At 34.8% G+C, this 19,103-nt stretch overlaps 2 protein-coding genes and 1 long non-coding RNA gene across 3 annotated transcripts in view; all 3 read right to left on the reverse strand.

Annotated features, from left to right (window-relative positions):
* Positions 1-134: 134 nt before the first annotated feature.
* On the reverse strand, positions 135-1,296 carry LOC149742398 (uncharacterized). The gene is made up of 5 exons (XR_016386477.1): positions 750-1,296; positions 488-603; positions 377-420; positions 276-319; positions 135-196 (listed from the first exon to the last, which is right to left on the reverse strand). It is a non-coding gene; the product is annotated as an uncharacterized LOC149742398 (long non-coding RNA).
* A 1,333-nt stretch (positions 1,297-2,629) lies between these two features.
* Positions 2,630-4,930, reverse strand: LOC149742399 (uncharacterized). Its single transcript, XM_089892108.1, has 4 exons — positions 4,634-4,930; positions 3,862-4,447; positions 3,558-3,603; positions 2,630-3,471 (listed from the first exon to the last, which is right to left on the reverse strand). The coding sequence occupies exons 1-4, from the start codon at positions 4,794-4,796 to the stop codon at positions 2,977-2,979; spliced, it is 1,290 nt and encodes a 429-aa protein (XP_089748234.1). The 5' UTR covers positions 4,797-4,930; the 3' UTR covers positions 2,630-2,976.
* A 2,470-nt stretch (positions 4,931-7,400) lies between these two features.
* LOC149742400 (DNA polymerase alpha catalytic subunit-like) overlaps positions 7,401-19,103 on the reverse strand; it is a 32,058-nt gene continuing 20,355 nt past the window's right edge. Inside the window, exons 23-37 of the mRNA XM_089890937.1 lie at positions 18,677-18,858; positions 18,231-18,380; positions 17,736-17,858; positions 17,272-17,397; positions 16,950-17,062; positions 16,642-16,734; positions 16,201-16,333; positions 15,595-15,726; positions 15,050-15,121; positions 14,507-14,609; positions 12,333-12,508; positions 11,779-11,910; positions 8,847-8,963; positions 8,169-8,262; positions 7,401-7,761 (exon numbers count right to left, since the gene is read on the reverse strand). Of these exons, the coding sequence (XP_089747063.1) occupies positions 7,625-7,761; positions 8,169-8,262; positions 8,847-8,963; positions 11,779-11,910; positions 12,333-12,508; positions 14,507-14,609; positions 15,050-15,121; positions 15,595-15,726; positions 16,201-16,333; positions 16,642-16,734; positions 16,950-17,062; positions 17,272-17,397; positions 17,736-17,858; positions 18,231-18,380; positions 18,677-18,858 (1,883 nt within the window). The 3' untranslated portion in view covers positions 7,401-7,624. The remainder of the gene's footprint in view (positions 7,762-8,168; positions 8,263-8,846; positions 8,964-11,778; positions 11,911-12,332; positions 12,509-14,506; positions 14,610-15,049; positions 15,122-15,594; positions 15,727-16,200; positions 16,334-16,641; positions 16,735-16,949; positions 17,063-17,271; positions 17,398-17,735; positions 17,859-18,230; positions 18,381-18,676; positions 18,859-19,103) is intronic.

The raw sequence follows: 19,103 nt of genomic DNA on the forward strand, positions 1-19,103 counted from the left end.
CACGTGTGGAAATGCACACAAGCAGATGCTGTAATTAACTTGTTGTAGTTAGCTCGAATTTTAATCACATTCGAACCAAAATATAATTTACGTTTCGTATGTACGCATCTGAAGAAAATAATATACAATGTATATTGTTTTGTTTTGTTTGTTTGTTTTATTCCAGCAGCGCATTTGCAACAGGTACAATCGTAACCTTAAGAAAATATAATATAAACAATAACTTAGAAATTTAAATCTGAATCAAAATATTTAAAAGTGGAAGTATTTTATACCTGGAATGTGATGACGTATCAATCCATCATGTCTTCAAGCATCTCTGTTAATTACATTAAAGTTAAATACACCCAATAAGTGTTGTGTTTTTATCACCTACCGATGTCTTCAAGCAGTCGCATAGTCTGTGCAGCTACATTGCCCCTGTGGTCGATTAAAACGAGGTACGTAAGTAGACACATAAACAATCAAACACCTATTTGTAACTTACTGGCGTCCTGGTACTGCACGACGTCGACGTCCATTCCACCAATCACTTTTAGCAGCTTGCACATTAAGAGTGCAGAGAGAAATCATCAAAATAAGAATAAGAATTGCTTTATTCATCTGTAAACAAACAATTATTTAGTGCTAATAAACGTTTTGAATAAATATCTTTGCAGAAGGTATACTAAAACGGCTTACTAGAGATATATCTCTACTATAGGCCGTGTATTAAGCAGTTACACAGCGAACAAAATTTACCATATTACCTTGAGTTGATACTTTGCCTTGATAGTGAATGCAATGTCGATATTCATGATCATTTAAACTCTTTGATGTCTGCCAATAGTTCCGCTGTAGACGGTTTTTGAGGAAAGCGTTAAACCTGTTCCAAGTAAGATAGTGTTTGCTTGGAGCCAAGAATAAGCTGTTTTGTTTCGCAATGAATGTTAAACTATACTTAAATGTATTTTTCAAATCGTTAATTTGTAAAATATTTGTGTTAACCATTACTTCATTTACCAACAAGTGTTTCATTTTAAATCACAGTATATATTACTCCAATGCCGCAATTTTCTTGCAGTTTTGTAACCTTGGCTTTCATTGCCTAATGTAATATCGGAATACCAAAAACGAAGTTCTTCTGTAAGTTTAAGGGGAGAAGTTACAAACCGAAAATAGTTTCTGAAATATTTGCCTGGAAATTAATTTATCAAAAAAGATTATTTTTTTATAACAGCCGGTAGTTTTGTTTCTGTTCGCGACCTGGCACAATCTTCAAAGTACCGCTTGTGTACCAGTGAGTAATGAACCCAACGCTGCCACCACGCGGACGTTATGTCCGGCGTTATAAGTACCATCATAGACATCTGAACAACATTCTTAACAATAGACACTATCATAAAATATATAAATTATAAGAAAGAAAAGAGAAATTAAATTTAAATAAACGTGTGGAATTTGATTTTCACCGCGTAGCCAAGTGCTTGCAGAAGTTTAATATATGAGGTATTGCAGTGAGCGGTTGATACAAAATCAATTTGTTTTTAATTCGATTTATTTATTTTTAATTTTCAATTAAAAAAAATACAACACAAATTAAATTAAAAGACAAAATAAATTTATAACAAAAAATGAAAAAGGGACACAAAAATAGGACATTTTTTTATCTTCCCATTTGGCAGTAAACAAAGAATATATTTACTCAATTATATGACTGTATCCCAGCGACCCAAAAAAACGTTGCTGATTGAAAAACACGATGTGGGAATATGGGATTTATGGTGCTAGCGGTAACTCACTAGACCCGGCAGTAATATATACTATTATACCGCATATGTTTTTTAAAACGCAATGTTAATTTTAAAGACGCTTTAACTGCCGTCCCTTTTTTAAATGTGTATTTTTTTCCAGGTCTCAGCTAATTGAAATTTAAACCAAACTATAGCAGTTAGAGCAAAACATGCTCTAGGAACCTTGTAGTGTATGAAATGTTCTTTAACTTTATATTATTAATTGTTGATGACATTATTTGAATCATGAAAACGTCATAATGATTTTTTCAATAGCAAATACTTCAAGAATAAACAAAGAAACTGAAAAATCATTCTGTTCTATAGTTCTAGCTCCTATAGATGCGTTTTCGTCAAAGCAAAAAATACTATGCGCTAAAATTTTCTTGCTAAATACGTTGATGTATTTTTTTAAGAAATTAAAAGGAAATTACTTCCTCTTTCAAATGAGACCAAGTTTGCAACCGATTAAGAAGAAACGAACACACAACGGCTATTGAAGTGACATGTGGTCCCCAAAAGCCACAAGCGCCCCATGGCAGTTAAAGTTATTTAAACTTAATATGAACTGACTGGCTTGGGGTTCCGCTGTTAACAAAAAAAAAACAATAAAAAGTTTGCTTATTCAAAGCGAATTAACGTTCGCAGTGCTGAATCCCGAAATAAATATTCGTGTTGTTGTTTCAAAATATATCCCAACCAACAAAATCTGCACGTTAGTAATTTTATGGAATGTCATATATGTTTTAGAATTAACTCCAAAGTATGTTCCTTTAATTTAAGAAAGTGATTTCGGATTTCTTGTGTACAAACTGACTTGATCTATTAAATAATGTCTAAAAAAACTTTCTAAACAATACAGTGGCATGATATATTTATACTGAAGAATGGCGGTGCGAAGTGGGAACAATATACCACGGTGAACACAGAGAAAGTAACTGTGACGTCAATATGAAAAACTACATGCACAAGTGTTATGAACAAGCATGTTACACCAAATAAGGTGCAGGTTAATGTTGGTCTATGCTAGTTTGCATCACTGGTAGAGTTTGTCTATCAGAAGGCAGTGCTATGGAAGCAAGAGGTAGAAAATAAGAAGGATTGATACAAATTTGCCTTTCTAAAAAGGAATACAAATTAAGCCAGGTCAAAGGCAGTGTCAATGTAATAAACTATGTGTATAAAATTAACCAGCAGTTTTTTTCTAAATGCTATCGTTTGATGAGGTGGCGAACCGGTGTAGGCGGTTTGGGGTGTTGCCATCTGTTTCTGTGGATGTATCTTTGCTCTCCGCTGTGATGGGAACTCGTTGGCTTGAATATGGATGAGGGTAAATGTGGGCGGGTCGTTGGCTTGAAAGATTAGAAGAAAGAACGGGATTAGCGAGAAAATTTAACGGGGACCGAACGCTTCCAATCCGGGGAAAATTTATCGGAACTGTCGGGGTCGGACAATTCATTCGTTGTACTGCAGCCGCGAGCGCCAGATGACGCCATTGGAGCGACGATTGAGTCATTGTTTGGCGTTCGTCAGGTTTCGAACTAGAACTCAAGTAAATGTGACGTAATAATGGGTCCATGAACATAGGAATTGGCGGAAATGACGTCACATTTGACAAACCAGGTATTGAACCAAGACTGTTAAATATTCCTTGTTTCTCACGTTTTCTCCACTTTGCACGGCGGTTCTGGAACCAAACCTAAAAATCAACAATAAAATAAAAATGTACGAGTGTCAAATAGAAACGTATAAACGGAACCCACAATAGTGATATACATAACCCACCTGAACTCTCGCCTCAGTTAAATCAACTCGCATCGCTAATTCCTCTCTGCAAATACAAAACTTATTATACACACTTTCAGTAATGTTTACTCGAGACATTTTTTACAAAAAAAATAAAGTTAGTTTTACCAATCTAATGTCACATATTTAGTAATAAAACCGTGTTTCGTCACTTGTGGTACATAATGTGACGATGCATGTATTTCAGCAATGGTAAACTCGGGCCGATATTCTAGCTCCGCTTTTACAACCTTATACAGTACACGTTGCATATATGTTGTAAATATATGGTAGGCCTACATACCTCGTAAAGACATCAGGGTAGTGAGTTTTCTGGAAAGCACGTTCCAATTCTTCAAGTTGAAATGCACTGAATGTTGTTCTGTATCTTCGTTGTTTTCTTTTTGAAGAGTTTCGATCTTGGTCATCAGGTGAGGAAGTTTGAACAGAGGACGTCAATTCCGATACCTCATTGGAGGAGCATGGATGTTCGTTGGAGCTTGTCGGAGATGATCCTTGTTCGGGACTGGATATTGGCGGTGGAGTAAAACTTTGTGATCTTCGTCGGTCAGAAACACAATCTTCACGTTTGCTTCTTACATTTAATGTAGATTCCCTTTCTGAGCCAGGAGCAGCGCGATGTTCGTCGTTTGCGATGATTGGTGTTGTAGTGTGTATCCCGGCTTGGTCATATTGTTGCCGCAGTAAATACAGAAAGTGATCTTGGTAATTGAAACTGTTTTTAGCAGCTGATAACTTTTGTTGATTATCCTCTCCCGCACTTATAGGCACGAAGGGTCGGTCGCCATTTTGTTTCTGCTCTCTTGATGGTAAAGTATGAATATCGTGGGGAATGTAACATGGGGGATCCTGTTTCGAGAGTACAGACTCTGAAATTACAAAAGTATAATAAAAATTTCGATAAACGTGTATTTTACCTATACACACTTTTAATGTAAGTCCTACGAATCAACAAAAAAAGTAAGTGTAAACGCAAATTTGTAACATCTAACCTAATTCTTCACAACCACACTGAATATATAGTAAACTATAGTCGTAATTTACATTTGAAATACCTTGTTGAGAAAATTTCCTCTCGAGATGATGCTGAGCAGACTTGGATCCTGAGAATGCAAAAACTCTGGGCTGTCCTTCGTCTTCGTGGCGGAGAATAAAACTTCCTTTATGTCCGGAATGTCCAAGGAGTCGGTCAATTGAATAAGAGGAAAATTGTGCCATTTGCAATTAGTTCTGTTGCCTAAAACCTATATCTAGTGTTTGCAAAAAAAATAAAAATAAATAGGTCGTCCTGTTGGTCCAACTATACTGGTCAACAAGTAAATTCACTGGCTGACAAATACAGTAAATATATTCACCGTTAGTTGAGCCCGTTTTTGGTCACTTGTGATCGACCGGGTTCTAGCCGCAGACTGCACCAGCAAAACCGTCTATTCATCGAAGACAACGTTTTGCCTTTTTCGCTTTCACGCGTTGTGTGACGCAAGCCCTATAGGAGGGCAGATTTGACAATCATGAAGGATGCGATTTAGGCTATTTATTTTAAATTTTTGAAGTTTTACATGCGGTATAGTTTACCACACACTAATTAACCACAAACATTAAACTTTCCATATGAACAGTATAACGTATTTTTCTATATTCCCCGTAATTTTCATTCTTAAATTTTTGTATTTTTATAATTTAAAATTTTGTTGTACAGTTTGATTAATTTTGTATAAATAATATAAATGTATTTTTATCTTATAACAAATTATTCTGATGCATGGATCGATCATGTAGGATAAAAAATGTTTTGAATAAAAACAGGTGTTGTTCTTAATCTGTATTATAGAAACGTGTCAAACCAACCTGCCGGCAGGTGCCCTGAGCCGGAACGGCAAAAGGTTTAATGTAATGACGTATTTTCTCCGCATGTAAATCTAGAAATATTTAAATGCAATCCACCGCCGTGACAAAGGCAAAATCTAGAAAGATTAAATCTAAATCTTATCAATTGGCGAGCTAAGGTTTACCCAGCGTGCAGTCCTGCCGTACAGCAGGTTCGTAATTTATTTCTCAAAAAGACCGGACGTTCCCAGCCGCTTAACCTGAAATGAATTGAAGATTTCAACCGTCGCTTATTCGATTCTCTGTGTGCGTTATGGAGATTTCCTAATGTCATTATTCGAATATTTCTAATGCTACAAATCTGGGCCCTGTTGGAAACATTCGTTCTGTTATAGGTGCACGGCGAAAATTCTAAGTCAACATGGCGTGTAGTTTCAGCAGAAACATACAGTTTTCCACGCGGTAAAGATTATATATTGCGCTATTTTAGAAATATGTAACTTTCTATGACCGTGGTGTGAACTTTGTTTCAGCGGTTTTAGCAAACAACATCAAATTGACAACATGTCACTTTGCTGAGTTGCAAAGCCCTTATGTTCTGCGCCAGCAATCTGCGAGCCACTAATTGAGTTTACCACGTGCAGCAGTGAACATGGCCTGCAAACGTATGGTCTTTTCTAATTGCATGCTGTCCGACCCTTGTATCGACGTCGACTTGTGTAAACACACAAGTTTTGTGGATTTCTGAAACGCCGAGTGACGCATTATATTTACAAAGAATAATTAAATAGACCCCTAGCTGTTAAACATAATATTGACAAGTAACGACAACAAAGACAATTCTGTGATTTATTTTATTGAACACAGACCAACGAAATAGCCTACAGCAGACGGGGCTTAACTTAAAGTTATTACTGTATTGTATGTTGCTATCACTACAAGGTCTTAACAGTCACATAGTTCATATCGGTATTGATCCAACATTATATTTTAGTAGATGTAAAATGGGACATGTTTTTATTGTATTTTCTCCTCCAGTTGGAAGTTAACTGTTAAAGAATACTACAGCCATTTCTCGCGACTCTTAAAGAATGTTGTTAATTGTTAAAACTCTACCAAGAATTACAGGATATCATGTGCTAAAGGTATCCATTCCCACAGTAGTATAACGTCTGATATAGACGTATGGGTCTCAACCGGTTTCTGCTCACGTACTATTTTTTCGCATGCCACAGGCGTATCACTTTCTTCGAGTTCGCATTTCACGGGCGTTTAAAAACCTACAATATACGTTAAAATCGCTGTCTTAATGCGCAAAAATGTTTGTATTATTTCTAAACCCACACCCCAAAATAATTTTGCCTCTTAAAACGATGTTGTGTTAATTTTAGGCGACGAGTGCATTCCAACACAGCCAGACAAACATGTAACGATCAATCTGTGGCAACTTTTATTTGATAACAAGTGGGATTAGTTGCAGATACAGGACAATTGAGATGTCTGATGATCCAATAAGTGAGACGGCCACCCTTGTATATGAGACAGTATAAGTGTTGGGGAAAGTGTAACAATCGTAAGTGGTTTGAGAATTGCTTTGAGCCACCGCAATTAAAGCAGCTCGTCTGTTTACAAGTTACTATATATAATGTCGGTGGTATATTCATTATTAGGAAACTCAAATTAATTACCTTAAACTTTTCTTCAATATAACGAAAGCTAATATACTAATTGCAAATTAACATATTTTCAATTAAATAATTGTAAATTCAATATATGCTGAATATTAGTCTTGTTGTTTTACCGATAAGTTGGTACGGCCTTTACCGTGTTTTATCTCGTTAAGCGATGAATTTCAAACTTTATTGTTTTAAATATTTGATCTTTACAATAACAGTCGAAGAGTAAATTAAACTAGGTATTTAAGTTACAACAGACAACTATAAGTGAAGTTTTGGAAACGTTTGACTGCCATACATGGAAAGTAACATTCATCGATTGATTTCAAGAATGAAGAAAATAAATTTATTTTTATAGTATAGAATATAGTAGCTTCATTCACACCTGGTCAAGCAAAGCCATTATTAACAATGAGAAAGTTACATCGGCAGTGAAAAGCAACATAGGGAGAAACAACAATCAATTTACAAACAAATATTCGTTATAAATTTTAAAATATGAATTTTTTATACAAAAATATGAAAACTATTCGAAACTTCTCGCTATAATTTCATCCAATGAAACAAACGAGGCAACGATACTTCGTTGTAACCACTCTCGTTCAAGTAAAAATCGACCACGTCCGTCAGAGCGCTGTAGTATTTTCTGTACTCCTGAACTTTTATTGCCGCTATGCTGTCTGTGAAAGAAACGGTATAAGATATTAGCATAAATTGTTGGTTTCATTTACGTAATAACTTGTAAGAGGTGTATGGAACAGAACACTTGTGTAGTCGTGTTATTTGTTTTCGAAGTTAGCTATTTTGGGGGGAAATACGGTTATTGCTCTATGCCACAGTTTGGTACGTCATTGCATCCCAGATTAAAGCCAGAGTTGGCACATTGCCAAACCTTGTGGTCACTAACTTTTTAATTTGTTAGACATACAAAAAGAATATAACAAAGTTATATTATGTAGGGAAAAGTAAGCAGGTACAAAGTGTATGAAATATTAAATAAAATACGACAACCGCGTTATAACGCCTGCCGCTGCCAGCAACGCGACGATCAACAAGTTGTGATTATCCAATAAGTACGAGTACTCACTATAGCCAATTTGCTTGTACTTTCTGAGCGCGTATTCAACGTCAAATTGTAGTTTGTAGAAACAAAGTTGATGGTACAGAGATTGGTAAGTTACCTGTTAATTATCTATGTTAAAAACAACACCAATATCAAACAATATTTCCATTCAAACGGTGAAGAAAAAATGCAAATCATACGAAATGAAAGTGAAAGTTACCAAGAATATTTTTTAGTTCCTTGTAATAAACAAAACTATTTTTTTATGTTGCGAATATGAATTTTGGTTTGAAAGCAAAGTGTTTGTTACGAATTATTAGGTTTTAATTTTGCGCGACCACCGGGCCATTCATTCGTTTATTCAATTAGCTTTCTTTGATTGATCTGCCGTTTTACGGCACAGCTGCAATTCTGTTTCGAAAAATCGTAAGTTCGAAAACACCATGTGCAAATGTAATCGGTGAATGTTGTTCATGCAATGCTATATTTAATGAATAATTGGTAAAACACAGTACTGTGTGGGAGGATGGAAACCGGTAATAATTATATTGCGTATTTACGAAAAGTGGTTTTAACAATTACCAATGCTCTCTTAAGAGGAATAAGAATACGTAAATATTTATTTCACTACCAAAAGCACGTTTATAAAGGATAAAAACACGGAATATTTTACCCAACGTACTATGTATCTCGTTCAAATACCTCGGGTTTAAGAACTCCTTTAAAACAAACATTACACATTGCTCCGTTACGTTCAGATACGACGGGTAGTGTGGTGGTTCGATGGCTGCATGCAGGATCATCACATTTCAACCAACCCTGAAGAATATGTGATAAGATGTGAATGGTGATATTTATTTTTTTTCTGGGGGGGACTTCAAAGTCAGAAGGTTTAACACGGATGTTTTGTTTTATACACATTAAGGCCGTTTGCGAGTTACCACGTATGTAACTTTGTGGTTGATAGATAACTCACTTGTAATTTAATTTCTTACAGAAGAATAATCGTAATGCCCCACGTGTCGTGTATCAAGTATATTATAAGAATAAAAAACAAATGGCATTAAATTATATCGGTCATTTTTAGTCCAGGTGGTACAGACGCACATTAAAAAATCAATTTTCGCAAAAATACAAAATATTGTTTTTGTAATGAAACGATCTAGTAGGCACTATAACGTGCGGTAAATCCGAACCGAATTTGTTTGCTTGTTCAGTTAAGAAAAAAATTGAATCGTCATATTTTAACCCATATCTCAAGCCGTTGGTAAAGATCTGGGTAAATAGAAAGCGACGTGTGAAAAGTTTCGTCATTTCGAACGCACTTAAAGCACTGCGACTGAGTAAATATGATATTTTGAATTCCTGACCAAACTATAGCACTGTGATTCCTGAAACACACGTTTTTTAATTTAGGAGGAATGGGACTTTTCGTTTCAGAGGTCGCAGTACTACAGTGTAATAAAAAACACCCTCAAACCGACTACGCCGATGTTAAATGATTGGATGTAAAACAAAACTAAAATAGGTTTGTGTATTTTTCGACTAGCTTTTGGCGAGGTGAATTCACGGGTATTTATGCAGTCGTAGTGCAACAGTGTTGTCAATATATCAAATAATGACAATGTCTAGAATCTAGATGAAGACGGTAAAATAAAACGATTATTTGAAAAATATGGGGGCGCGCCTAGAATATATAGCACGGCTACACTCGCGTTTGCAGGTGTTGCACGGTTGTAGGGAGATTAAAATATCTAAAAATAGCCGAAGCCTTTATTCAAATGGTTGAATGCAAAATAATAAATAATGTTGGGCTGCGAGTTCGAATTCCGGCGGCATTCTTAAGTGCGTGAGATCGAATGTGTAAACAAAATGACAAGCCAGCTTTGTTGCTGGAACAATACTTGCTACTTAAGCAGCTTCTTAAAAAGCGACACGCCCGTCTTGGCGGTTTTATTATGACGTCATAAGCATGTGGAAAATGACAGACAGTTTATCGGGAGGGGTCCGAAAATGTTGGTTGGAAAAAACTGTTAAATATCATTTTTATTTTTTTAAGAAATTGTTTTAATTTTCCCTTCAGCTACCGTATCGTGAGAACAAGTGGGTTTCACCACACGTATAGTGGAGAAAAATTAAGCGAAATATGACGAAATTTCATTTGCAAATAACTCGAGTACTTTCGATGAGTAGCTTGCCTCTCAGGGATGTTTACTTTCAAAATCGTCATCGCTATCCAGTAGCAAGCAGGTTGTAACCGGTAATAACTGGTTCCAAACATGTTTTATTGAACACTCGAGTCGTTGGTCGTCGGCAGCTAAGTAAATTCAAGCCACTCGAAGCTTATGATGGGACATCGTTATGATGGCATTCGATAACTTACGAGTGGAGGGGGCGACGCAATTAACTCATTATTAGATATTACACATTGTTTCTCACGAAAACATGGTCATGCTTTGGAAAAAACTGGTAGTTCTAACAACACGGATAAAACATATTCTTGTTTAATAAATTTATGTGAAAAGGAATCGTCAAGAAGACGGTTTGTAATATTCAGAAATTTTTTGAAATATTTCAATATTCTATAAAAATTAAGGCTGATTGTATGTTTTATGTTGGACATTAAAGTTTCCAAACGTGTTGGTCCAAGATTCGTTTATTGTTTTTCTTTTTATTTAAATATTAATCAGACCAATGGTTATATTTCGGCCTACCAGAAGAATGTAGCATACAAGGGTAAATCGCAACTATGACGTAACAAAGCAATATGCGCGTTTGGGTAATTATTTTAAATTTTGTTACATAACATACCAACATCCTGCGTAACGTGTTGGGTGTTTGATTCATTTAATTTATTGATTTGTTTTTTTTACCGTACAGTGCAATTCAAATCATGAGTATGCTGATGGCTGAAGTATAACTAGCTAAATTCTCATAAGTGGACTTTCTATTTTGAACAACTATGCACGCCGAGTGTGAAGTGCCTTAACAGGATACGGTTATAACTGGAACCGTTATTTCAAACATATTGGTTTAATTGTTTAACTTAAATAGAAAACCCCAGGGCGAATGGTAGAGCTAAAAATTAATATAAATTTTCCGAATTTCTGTGACAAGATAAAAAATGAATCTTAAAATTATAATGTTCACGGTGTAAACATATAACTGATATATTTTTATAATTGTTTGCATGAAACATTTGATATTGTAATAGCCAAGCATAATCGACGCAGGAACAGACTGGGATTACAGACCGTGTTCACTAATAAGGTATTTTATTTGAAATAAACGAATGTCACATCGTTATTAGGAATGCAAAATTGAACGTAAGCGGAAAAATGGGATTTGATTAACCCATTTTCCCGCTTACGTTTCCTTGTATGCAACTTTATGGTGATGGTTTGTTGTTTTTTATATGGCCGAAAATTTGGACAACCGACAAAGAAACACCGGGTTGAAGCAATTACCGTTTTAGCCACATACACCAACAACGTGGTAATGTTAAGTTTAATTCCAGTATTTTTGTTAATAGACGATATGTCTAACGCTCCAACCACTTGACCCTGGCGCAAACGGAAAGCTGTTTTGAAATCGCCAAATGCCTAATTAAATGGAAAAAAAATTTTTAACTTACCAAATAATATTCGTCAATATCACCACGTATGGCATCGGTAAGCTGATTTTGCAACGAAACGAAGAAGTCGACAACTTGACGCATATCATCGGTCCCGCACGGTGTCGCTAATGAGCACAACCAAGATGGTTCCTGTGAAATAAAAAAAAAGTTCCAACTAACCGCAGAAAAGTTATTTGCGCAATTTTAAATTTCGGTGAATTGACAATTTGCGCGGCATTTTACCGCGTTTGTGGGTCAATTAGAATCTAAATAGAGGTTTTCAAATGATTTAATTTTACTAAATCAGAGGATGTCGCCTAATATGAGGTTAGACAACCTGGTTTATATTTATATTTTACAAATGCATTTAAAACGTGATTTGAAATGGTGCTTTAGATGGGACTGTACAGAAAACGAAGTGAATCGGAAGATTTTTCAATGGTGTGTACATGTCTTGGGCAAGACAGTTAAGAAACCTCTGGAACCAAGTCTTTCCTCGCGTTGCCCAAACCCACACCACTATATATTAATTGTAAAAAAAAAGCAATCTACAATTTAATGAACGAACAAACCGTTTCAGCGAAGACTCCCTGATCAAAGGTGATCGCCTTCTTTGTTTGTGGACACACGAAGATGAATCTCTTGCATCCGGCAAACTTCTCTTCCTCTGTAGCTTGCACGCTCATCAACCGATCTTCATTCTCCTCTTCATCTATTTGTGATCTTTTGAATCCGCTTGGATCAAGTCCTGTAAGAGGAATCAACATTTTAAGTAAAAAGATGGCAGTACAATATACAGATAGACTGAGATCCAAATATCTACGTTCCAATATTCGATGACGTCATTTAACCTAATTCACTTGTGGTGAAAACCCGAAATTCTATTTTAGGTTTCTCTGCGAGTCAAAAAAATAATTAAACACATGCCATTCAACAAATCGTTGTCGAATGGTGATTGTACTAGTCACATGCTATCTAAGGTTAAACTCAGTTTTCACACTATTATAATATCCAGAATTACAAAGTTGGCAGAGTAAAACGTTGTATTGACGACTATTTATTGTGCCTGTAGTCGGGCATGTGAAATGTGCCAATCGTGATGGTTTCGTTAATTTCTTGAAAATCGGTTTTGTATAAAGCTGAGCTTTTCGGCGAGTGCGGTAATTAATAATAGCAGGAGTCCGAGCTCTAATGACGTCATTAAGGAAAAAAGGCCCACGAGAACACGGTCGGTTTTAGTAGGCGATGCAGATCAAAATCGCACAAAACAGGTGGTTTTCGATCAAAGATGTCGCACCAGTGCCCTGAATTGCAGTGTTGCAAGATGTAGAATTTATGCAAAAAATTATTAAAATTAGTGATAAATGTTACATAAAAGTTTAAAATTCTAAAGTAAAAAAGCTACAATTTTTTGCTTTTAACTACGAAATCATACACGGAAACACTGACGCAGTAAATCGTAGACGCTCGGCGTATTCAGTGTTACACGCGTGGCAATTCGCTCGCAATATTGTATTCTCGAAATCGATCGAATAATTTAAAAATTCCTTAAACAACGCCGAATATTTGGCGCCGGCATCGTGATATATTCGTTCCGATTAATATATTTGTACCGGGCGCTATTGCAATGCAATACAAGCTATTATAAATACGTATCGGCTGAAAAAAATTCCGGGGAAAATTTTACTAAACATATTTTGCACTGGTTCAAGGTACATTTCTACCATCTGTAGTGTTGGCGTCCCTATGGTAGAAAATTCTATAAATATGTTTTTTTTTGACGAATATTATTATTTTTTGAATTATTTAAATTTTATTTTTGATTCGGTACCGCTGGGGCCTATTTAGAATAGGTTTTTTGTTAGTAGCACAAGCAGAAGGCATCGAAAATGGCCGCTATAATACTTGTATTCTAGGATCACCTTGGTTCACCAGTCATCACCGTAAATTATAAGTAAAATGTGGCTATTGAACTAGCATAAACTTTTTCTAGGCCACAATAACATACCAACTCAGTTCTGTTGATGTTAAATCAAAAACTAAAGTTTTTACGTATAAACGTCGTGTCTGAAACGTTTTCAACGGAGGGTCGTAACAAATTTGGACCAAGTGGTCTTTGTATTTGTTCCGAACTACAATAGTGCCCGGTAAAAGTATATTAATCGGAACGACTACATTAGGACACCGGAATCGGCGCATCTCTCATGTAAGACAATTTTCATTTGGTAAAAATTAAAACCATATTTAGACTAAAAAAATTTAATTCTTTAAAACGTTAAAAACAAAAACATTAGGACAAAACTTTAAATTTTTTTGTGCGTGCTGGATACTTAAATTGATTGTAAAATAAAGTTTAATGCAAAAAAATCTAAAGATAATAAGCGACCCTGCTTTAAATATGTAGTTTCTGAACTAGGTGTGAGAGTGGGTAAGAAGATATGAATTTTTATAAGTAATCGAACTTTTATAAGGGCAGAACAGGCAATTTCACTAACTGGTTGTAATGTTTACTGATAAAAAAACATTGTTTCCAGGGTATCCCAACACTCTTAGAGGCAACCTCTATGGTCAGTATTACACTAGAGTGGTCTCATAAGGGAATAGATGCAACTTATTTACACTTGCGTTGCGGGGCAAAGAAAGTCCTAATAACACAGTTGTTCTATTTCATATACCTTGTGTTTGTACGGGTGATTTTTTGGGTAAATATATTTATAATAAGATATGAAAGTTGTTCTTACATTACCTAAACACTGAGCAATCATGGCGGCATCTGTTCCATCTATTGGATCGCACAACCTCGTAACCACGGGATGTACTTGGTGCGCAAGATAATATTCTTCATCAACCTTATACCAGGTGGGTCATTAGTATAAAGAAATGAAATAATTGGAGAAAGGACTAATGCATAAATGTGGCAGATGCCAAGCTTATATATCAAACCATTCAATCGCTTGTATCAAGCTTAGTATTAGTACTGTCATAAAATAAATTAGCCAGAAGGCCTTCTGTTCTATATCAGTGAAGGAATACATGGCACTTGTTTTGTGGCATGCCAGTCTTGACAGGCCACCTGTTATACTATGGGCCCTCATGTAAGGCCAAAGGATATTACAAGATGTTTTTAACGGATAGAAAATGTTAAAGGATCTTAGTTCTGCAAAACATTGTTGGTTGTACAGAGTGGATTTCCTTTATATTCTATTCCTCTTGTTGACCAAAACAAACAAGTTTTATAAGTTTGGTTGTGGAAGAGGGTTGATGGCTTGTTTGGTTCAATCTTAATTACCTTCAATTCATCTTTACTTTTAACTTCATCAATTGTATAAGCTCGTTGTGTGGCTGGTGCATTACTTCCATCCTGACAAGTATTTTAGAAAAATATAATTAATTATATAGAAATGCTACCTCAGTTCAACGTCAACAATAAATCTTTCATTATAACTTCTGGAAAGTCGATTTTACTTGGTTAAGAGGGTTTTGGTACTTAAAATATTAGGTGAATAAAACTAATTATTGATATAAATTTAAAGTGACTCAAATTAGTGTAAAATCATATGAAGTTTTAGTGGTTGCATGGAGAAATCTGTGCAACACATAACAACAGTAGTTGGAACTCCTAGGTCAACATTTGGTTTGAAAGACTACAATACATTTTAACTATCAAGCTTAATTCATTTGTTTCATTTTAGTAAACAAAAAGGTATCTGTACAGTAGTTTCCAAACTTAGATACACCAAAAGTCTTACAAGTAATTTATGTTTAATATTTGTAAAGGAGTTAAGAAGCACTGGTCTAGAATAAATTATAATTGAAGATAGAATTTGTTCATACCTTGCACACAATGTAAGAAACAATGTCACCCGATTTCAATCTCTTTGTCATGGATGAGTTAACACGAAGAGCGACTCTTACGTGCGGAAGATTATCTTTGCCGGGGTATAAGTTTGGATCTTTAGTCAGTTCCTGGTAGGAAAAAGTTTAAATATAATCTGGGGTAAGATGGGACAACCATAATCAGGTAAATCCCATAATCATAATGGTGTTTTACAACGGTCTTTTTAATCATGGGACGATGGTCTACGTAAATATTGCTTGATTACTATAAAATGGGACGAAAATTCTTACCCCACCGGCCACTACTATATTATCGTCTCATATTCAAAGTTCGAACAGATTATTTTTGTTTGCTTGCAATACAACATTTGGTGTATATTTTTTCATGATGTAATGACTATCGTTTTAATAATATTAGTTAGATACCTGAAATACGTTTACAGTTGCAAAAAAAGCATTATTTAAATACAGGGGGTAATGGTTTACATGGGGTAAGGTGGGTTGGTTGGGCACAAGATAGGGATCTGTTTGCTTAAAATGAGTATTTAGTTCTGGTGATCGCAAACAGGTGATTTGATATTGTTGTGGAATAATTTAACTTACTTTACGAATTTCAAACTTTTCCAACTCAAAAATATTTTCCTTCACTTTTCTTCCAATTTCTTCCAAATTTTCGTGAATTTTTTCCACAATATATTCACGAGGTTCATCAGAAAGTATTTGGTTCACAGCAAAACTGGCGAAAAACACACATTTACAAATAAATAGTAATTCACTAGCAAAATATATTATTTCATACAGTAATATAAATTTATTTGTTTTAATTATAATTATTACGACTGTTGTACGTTGGGACCACAAGAGATGGCAAATTATTGTAAGAAATATAAATAAATTGTTCATAAACAAAAAGGCAGTGTTGGGAAATAGATATTGGAATAAAAAGGATGTTCAATGTATTTTCATAAAAATTTACACGATAGGTACAATAATTGTGGGACATCCTGTAAACTTGTGTAAAACTTTGATTTCTAACAAACTTACTTTCCAGCCATTTTAGCCAAGTCACACCAATCTCTTCTAACAATATCCAATCCCTTCAGTTCTTGTACTGTAGAGAAACTCCCATCTATTGACCTGGGAAGAAGGAAATAAAACATAAACACACTCCACAAGGCTACAAATATAAGTATACTAATTTTAAAGCATTTAAATTTTAGTTGAATTATTTGGAAATGTTCGGGCTTGAATAAAACCAGCTTTTGTCCCATTGGTTGTAATGTTTACTTAATAACAAACAAAAGAAATTTCAAGAATACGCGTCAGGTTAGTGGCCTATGAAAACTTTATACTTTTGAACACTAAGTGCGGCATATTTCTTCTTCTTTAACAACAAAAGTGATTTATAAACCCCGTCGATGTCGATCTCAAGAAGTCGATATAGTTTGTTCACTTCCGATTTCACCTGCAGAAAAAAAACAAAAAAACTTTTAAATTTGGATTGTCTATTTTCTTTTGTAGAATTTAATTATTAATTACTGTTAAATGTCTTGCACAATAATAAACATACATGCATCACAGTCGCAGCATAGGCCCTTGACCAGAAGTTCTTTGTTTAATAAACCATTGTCACAGCGCCAATTAAACACTTGTATATTACTTTATTATTATTACCTGGTTACCGAGTTTAAATGCATTGTCCAAGTCAGTGCTGTTTGTATTAATCATGATTGAGTCTGTGTCACCATAAATAACTTCCAATCCCATTTTTTCCACAAGTTCTTTAGTGTGCAGTAGAATCTGGAAACAAAAATTAAGTAAAATAAAATACAGGTTTAGGGTGCAAACAGTTAGTATCTACTACTACTAGGTCATAAAATTATTTTTTATTATTAATTTTATTTAAACTAACAATAAGATTTTACTAAATTGAGCATTTTCAGGTAATTTTAAGGTCATTTATGTTACACAACTTTTTTAAACACAGTTGGCACCAGTATTTAGATACATTTAAAATATTTAGAATTGACTATCGTAATATGAAGCAACATTCATCGACTGTCTCGCACTCAATTCTTTATTTTATTTATTTTAAATTCAATTTTTACCAAACATTGGAAAATAATTTTTCAACCAACCTCACGACCCTGCCTTGTTACAAGAGCAGCTAATGGTTTGGCGTAAAATCTCGAGTTGCTGAATCCAAGGCAACCATACATGCTGTTAGCTGTTAATTTCAATGCTTTTTGCCGGATGTCATACTGTAGGAAGAAAACGTGTTTAATAATAAAGTATTGTAATAATTTTTATATTTTTATATCATATATAAATCATTTTTTTAAATCAGACCTCTATATTTCCTGGTAAAACACACCGGTTAAGATTTTTAAAAGGTGAACATAAATACAAGTAGTTTAGTTTTCACAGATATTTATTTTATCTGTATGTAATCAAATTCTGTGCAAAATAATTTGCCTTTTTAACTTGGTTGCCTGCTATAAAAGCTCAGTTTGTGTGTACACGATAAGTCTTACTTTGATATGATAATGCATTAACAACAATATAAAATGCTTTGTAGTTTGGGATTTTTTCTTTTTTATCTTTCCATTTACACAACAGGAACACGAACTTACCTGCATATATTGCTCTTTAGATATGGTCACTGTTTTCATCAACTGCTTGACTTGTCTTCTGCGTTGAACAAGTTTACGAATCTCAGTTGGCAAGACACCGGGTTCAAGTCCTGTCTCAGGAACATCAGGAATGTAGGATTCAAAATCATTCTGGGGAAAACCAGTTTGTTTGTGAAACAGCAGAAATATTTAGTTTTTGTATAAAAACCTTCATGAGAGGAAAAAAATATTTGTATTAACTGTTAGAAAGTATTTGACAATTAAACCACAGAATATTTGTTGATCAACATTTTAGCTGCTTAGTCAATGTTGTTGGGCATACGTGTTCCACGCATTAAAGGTTTTGTTCATTTAGATATTATTTTTCCCGTCATAATAACATTCCTTTTAACCTAAAACCATCAATCGCAATCATATCTCTTATTATTTCATAAAAACCCACTTACATCTGCATCAGTTGGAGGATGAAGATCAAGTGTGGTGAAACAGATGTTGAACTCCTGGATGATGGAGGGATACAAACTGTTGAAGTCGAGAAGAAGAATGAATTTGTCGTAGAATCCTCGTTTTGGCTCCAGAACCAACCCCCCTTCATAAGCTGCTTTCTTGCGTGGCCTGCTGGTTGCTTCTGTTAACATTGCTTTCGTGATTGAAGGAATAAACATGCGTGGTGACTGTTTTATTATGTATTAGGAATAGAACTGTTGAAATAAAAATGGTTTAATATTACAGAAAAAATGTCTTTAACTGGATAACTGGTATACCACATGTAACTTAAGCCAGTTGAGCTACCATATTCTATTCTCGATCTCAGGTTTAAGTTATCCCATTTAAATGAAGCTTTTATGTTCAAAAGCACGATTAATTTAAACT

Source organism: Ciona robusta, chromosome 1, assembly GCF_009617815.1.
Source record: "Ciona robusta chromosome 1, ASM961781v2".
Taxonomy (NCBI): Eukaryota; Metazoa; Chordata; class Ascidiacea; order Phlebobranchia; family Cionidae; genus Ciona; species Ciona robusta.

What these genes read in the sequence shown, in the direction of transcription:
- LOC149742399 (XM_089892108.1), bottom strand. Translation starts at nt 4,796, where the DNA reads ATGGCACAATTTTCCTCTTATTCAATTGACCGACTCCTTGGACATTCC. An exon ending in TACCCTGATGTCTTTACGAG is followed by an intron (nt 3,604 to 3,861) that starts GTATGTAGGCCT and finishes TTGTATTTGCAG; the next exon opens with AGAGGAATTAGCGATGCGAG. An exon ending in TAACTGAGGCGAGAGTTCAG is followed by an intron (nt 3,472 to 3,557) that starts GTGGGTTATGTA and finishes GTTGATTTTTAG; the next exon opens with GTTTGGTTCCAGAACCGCCG.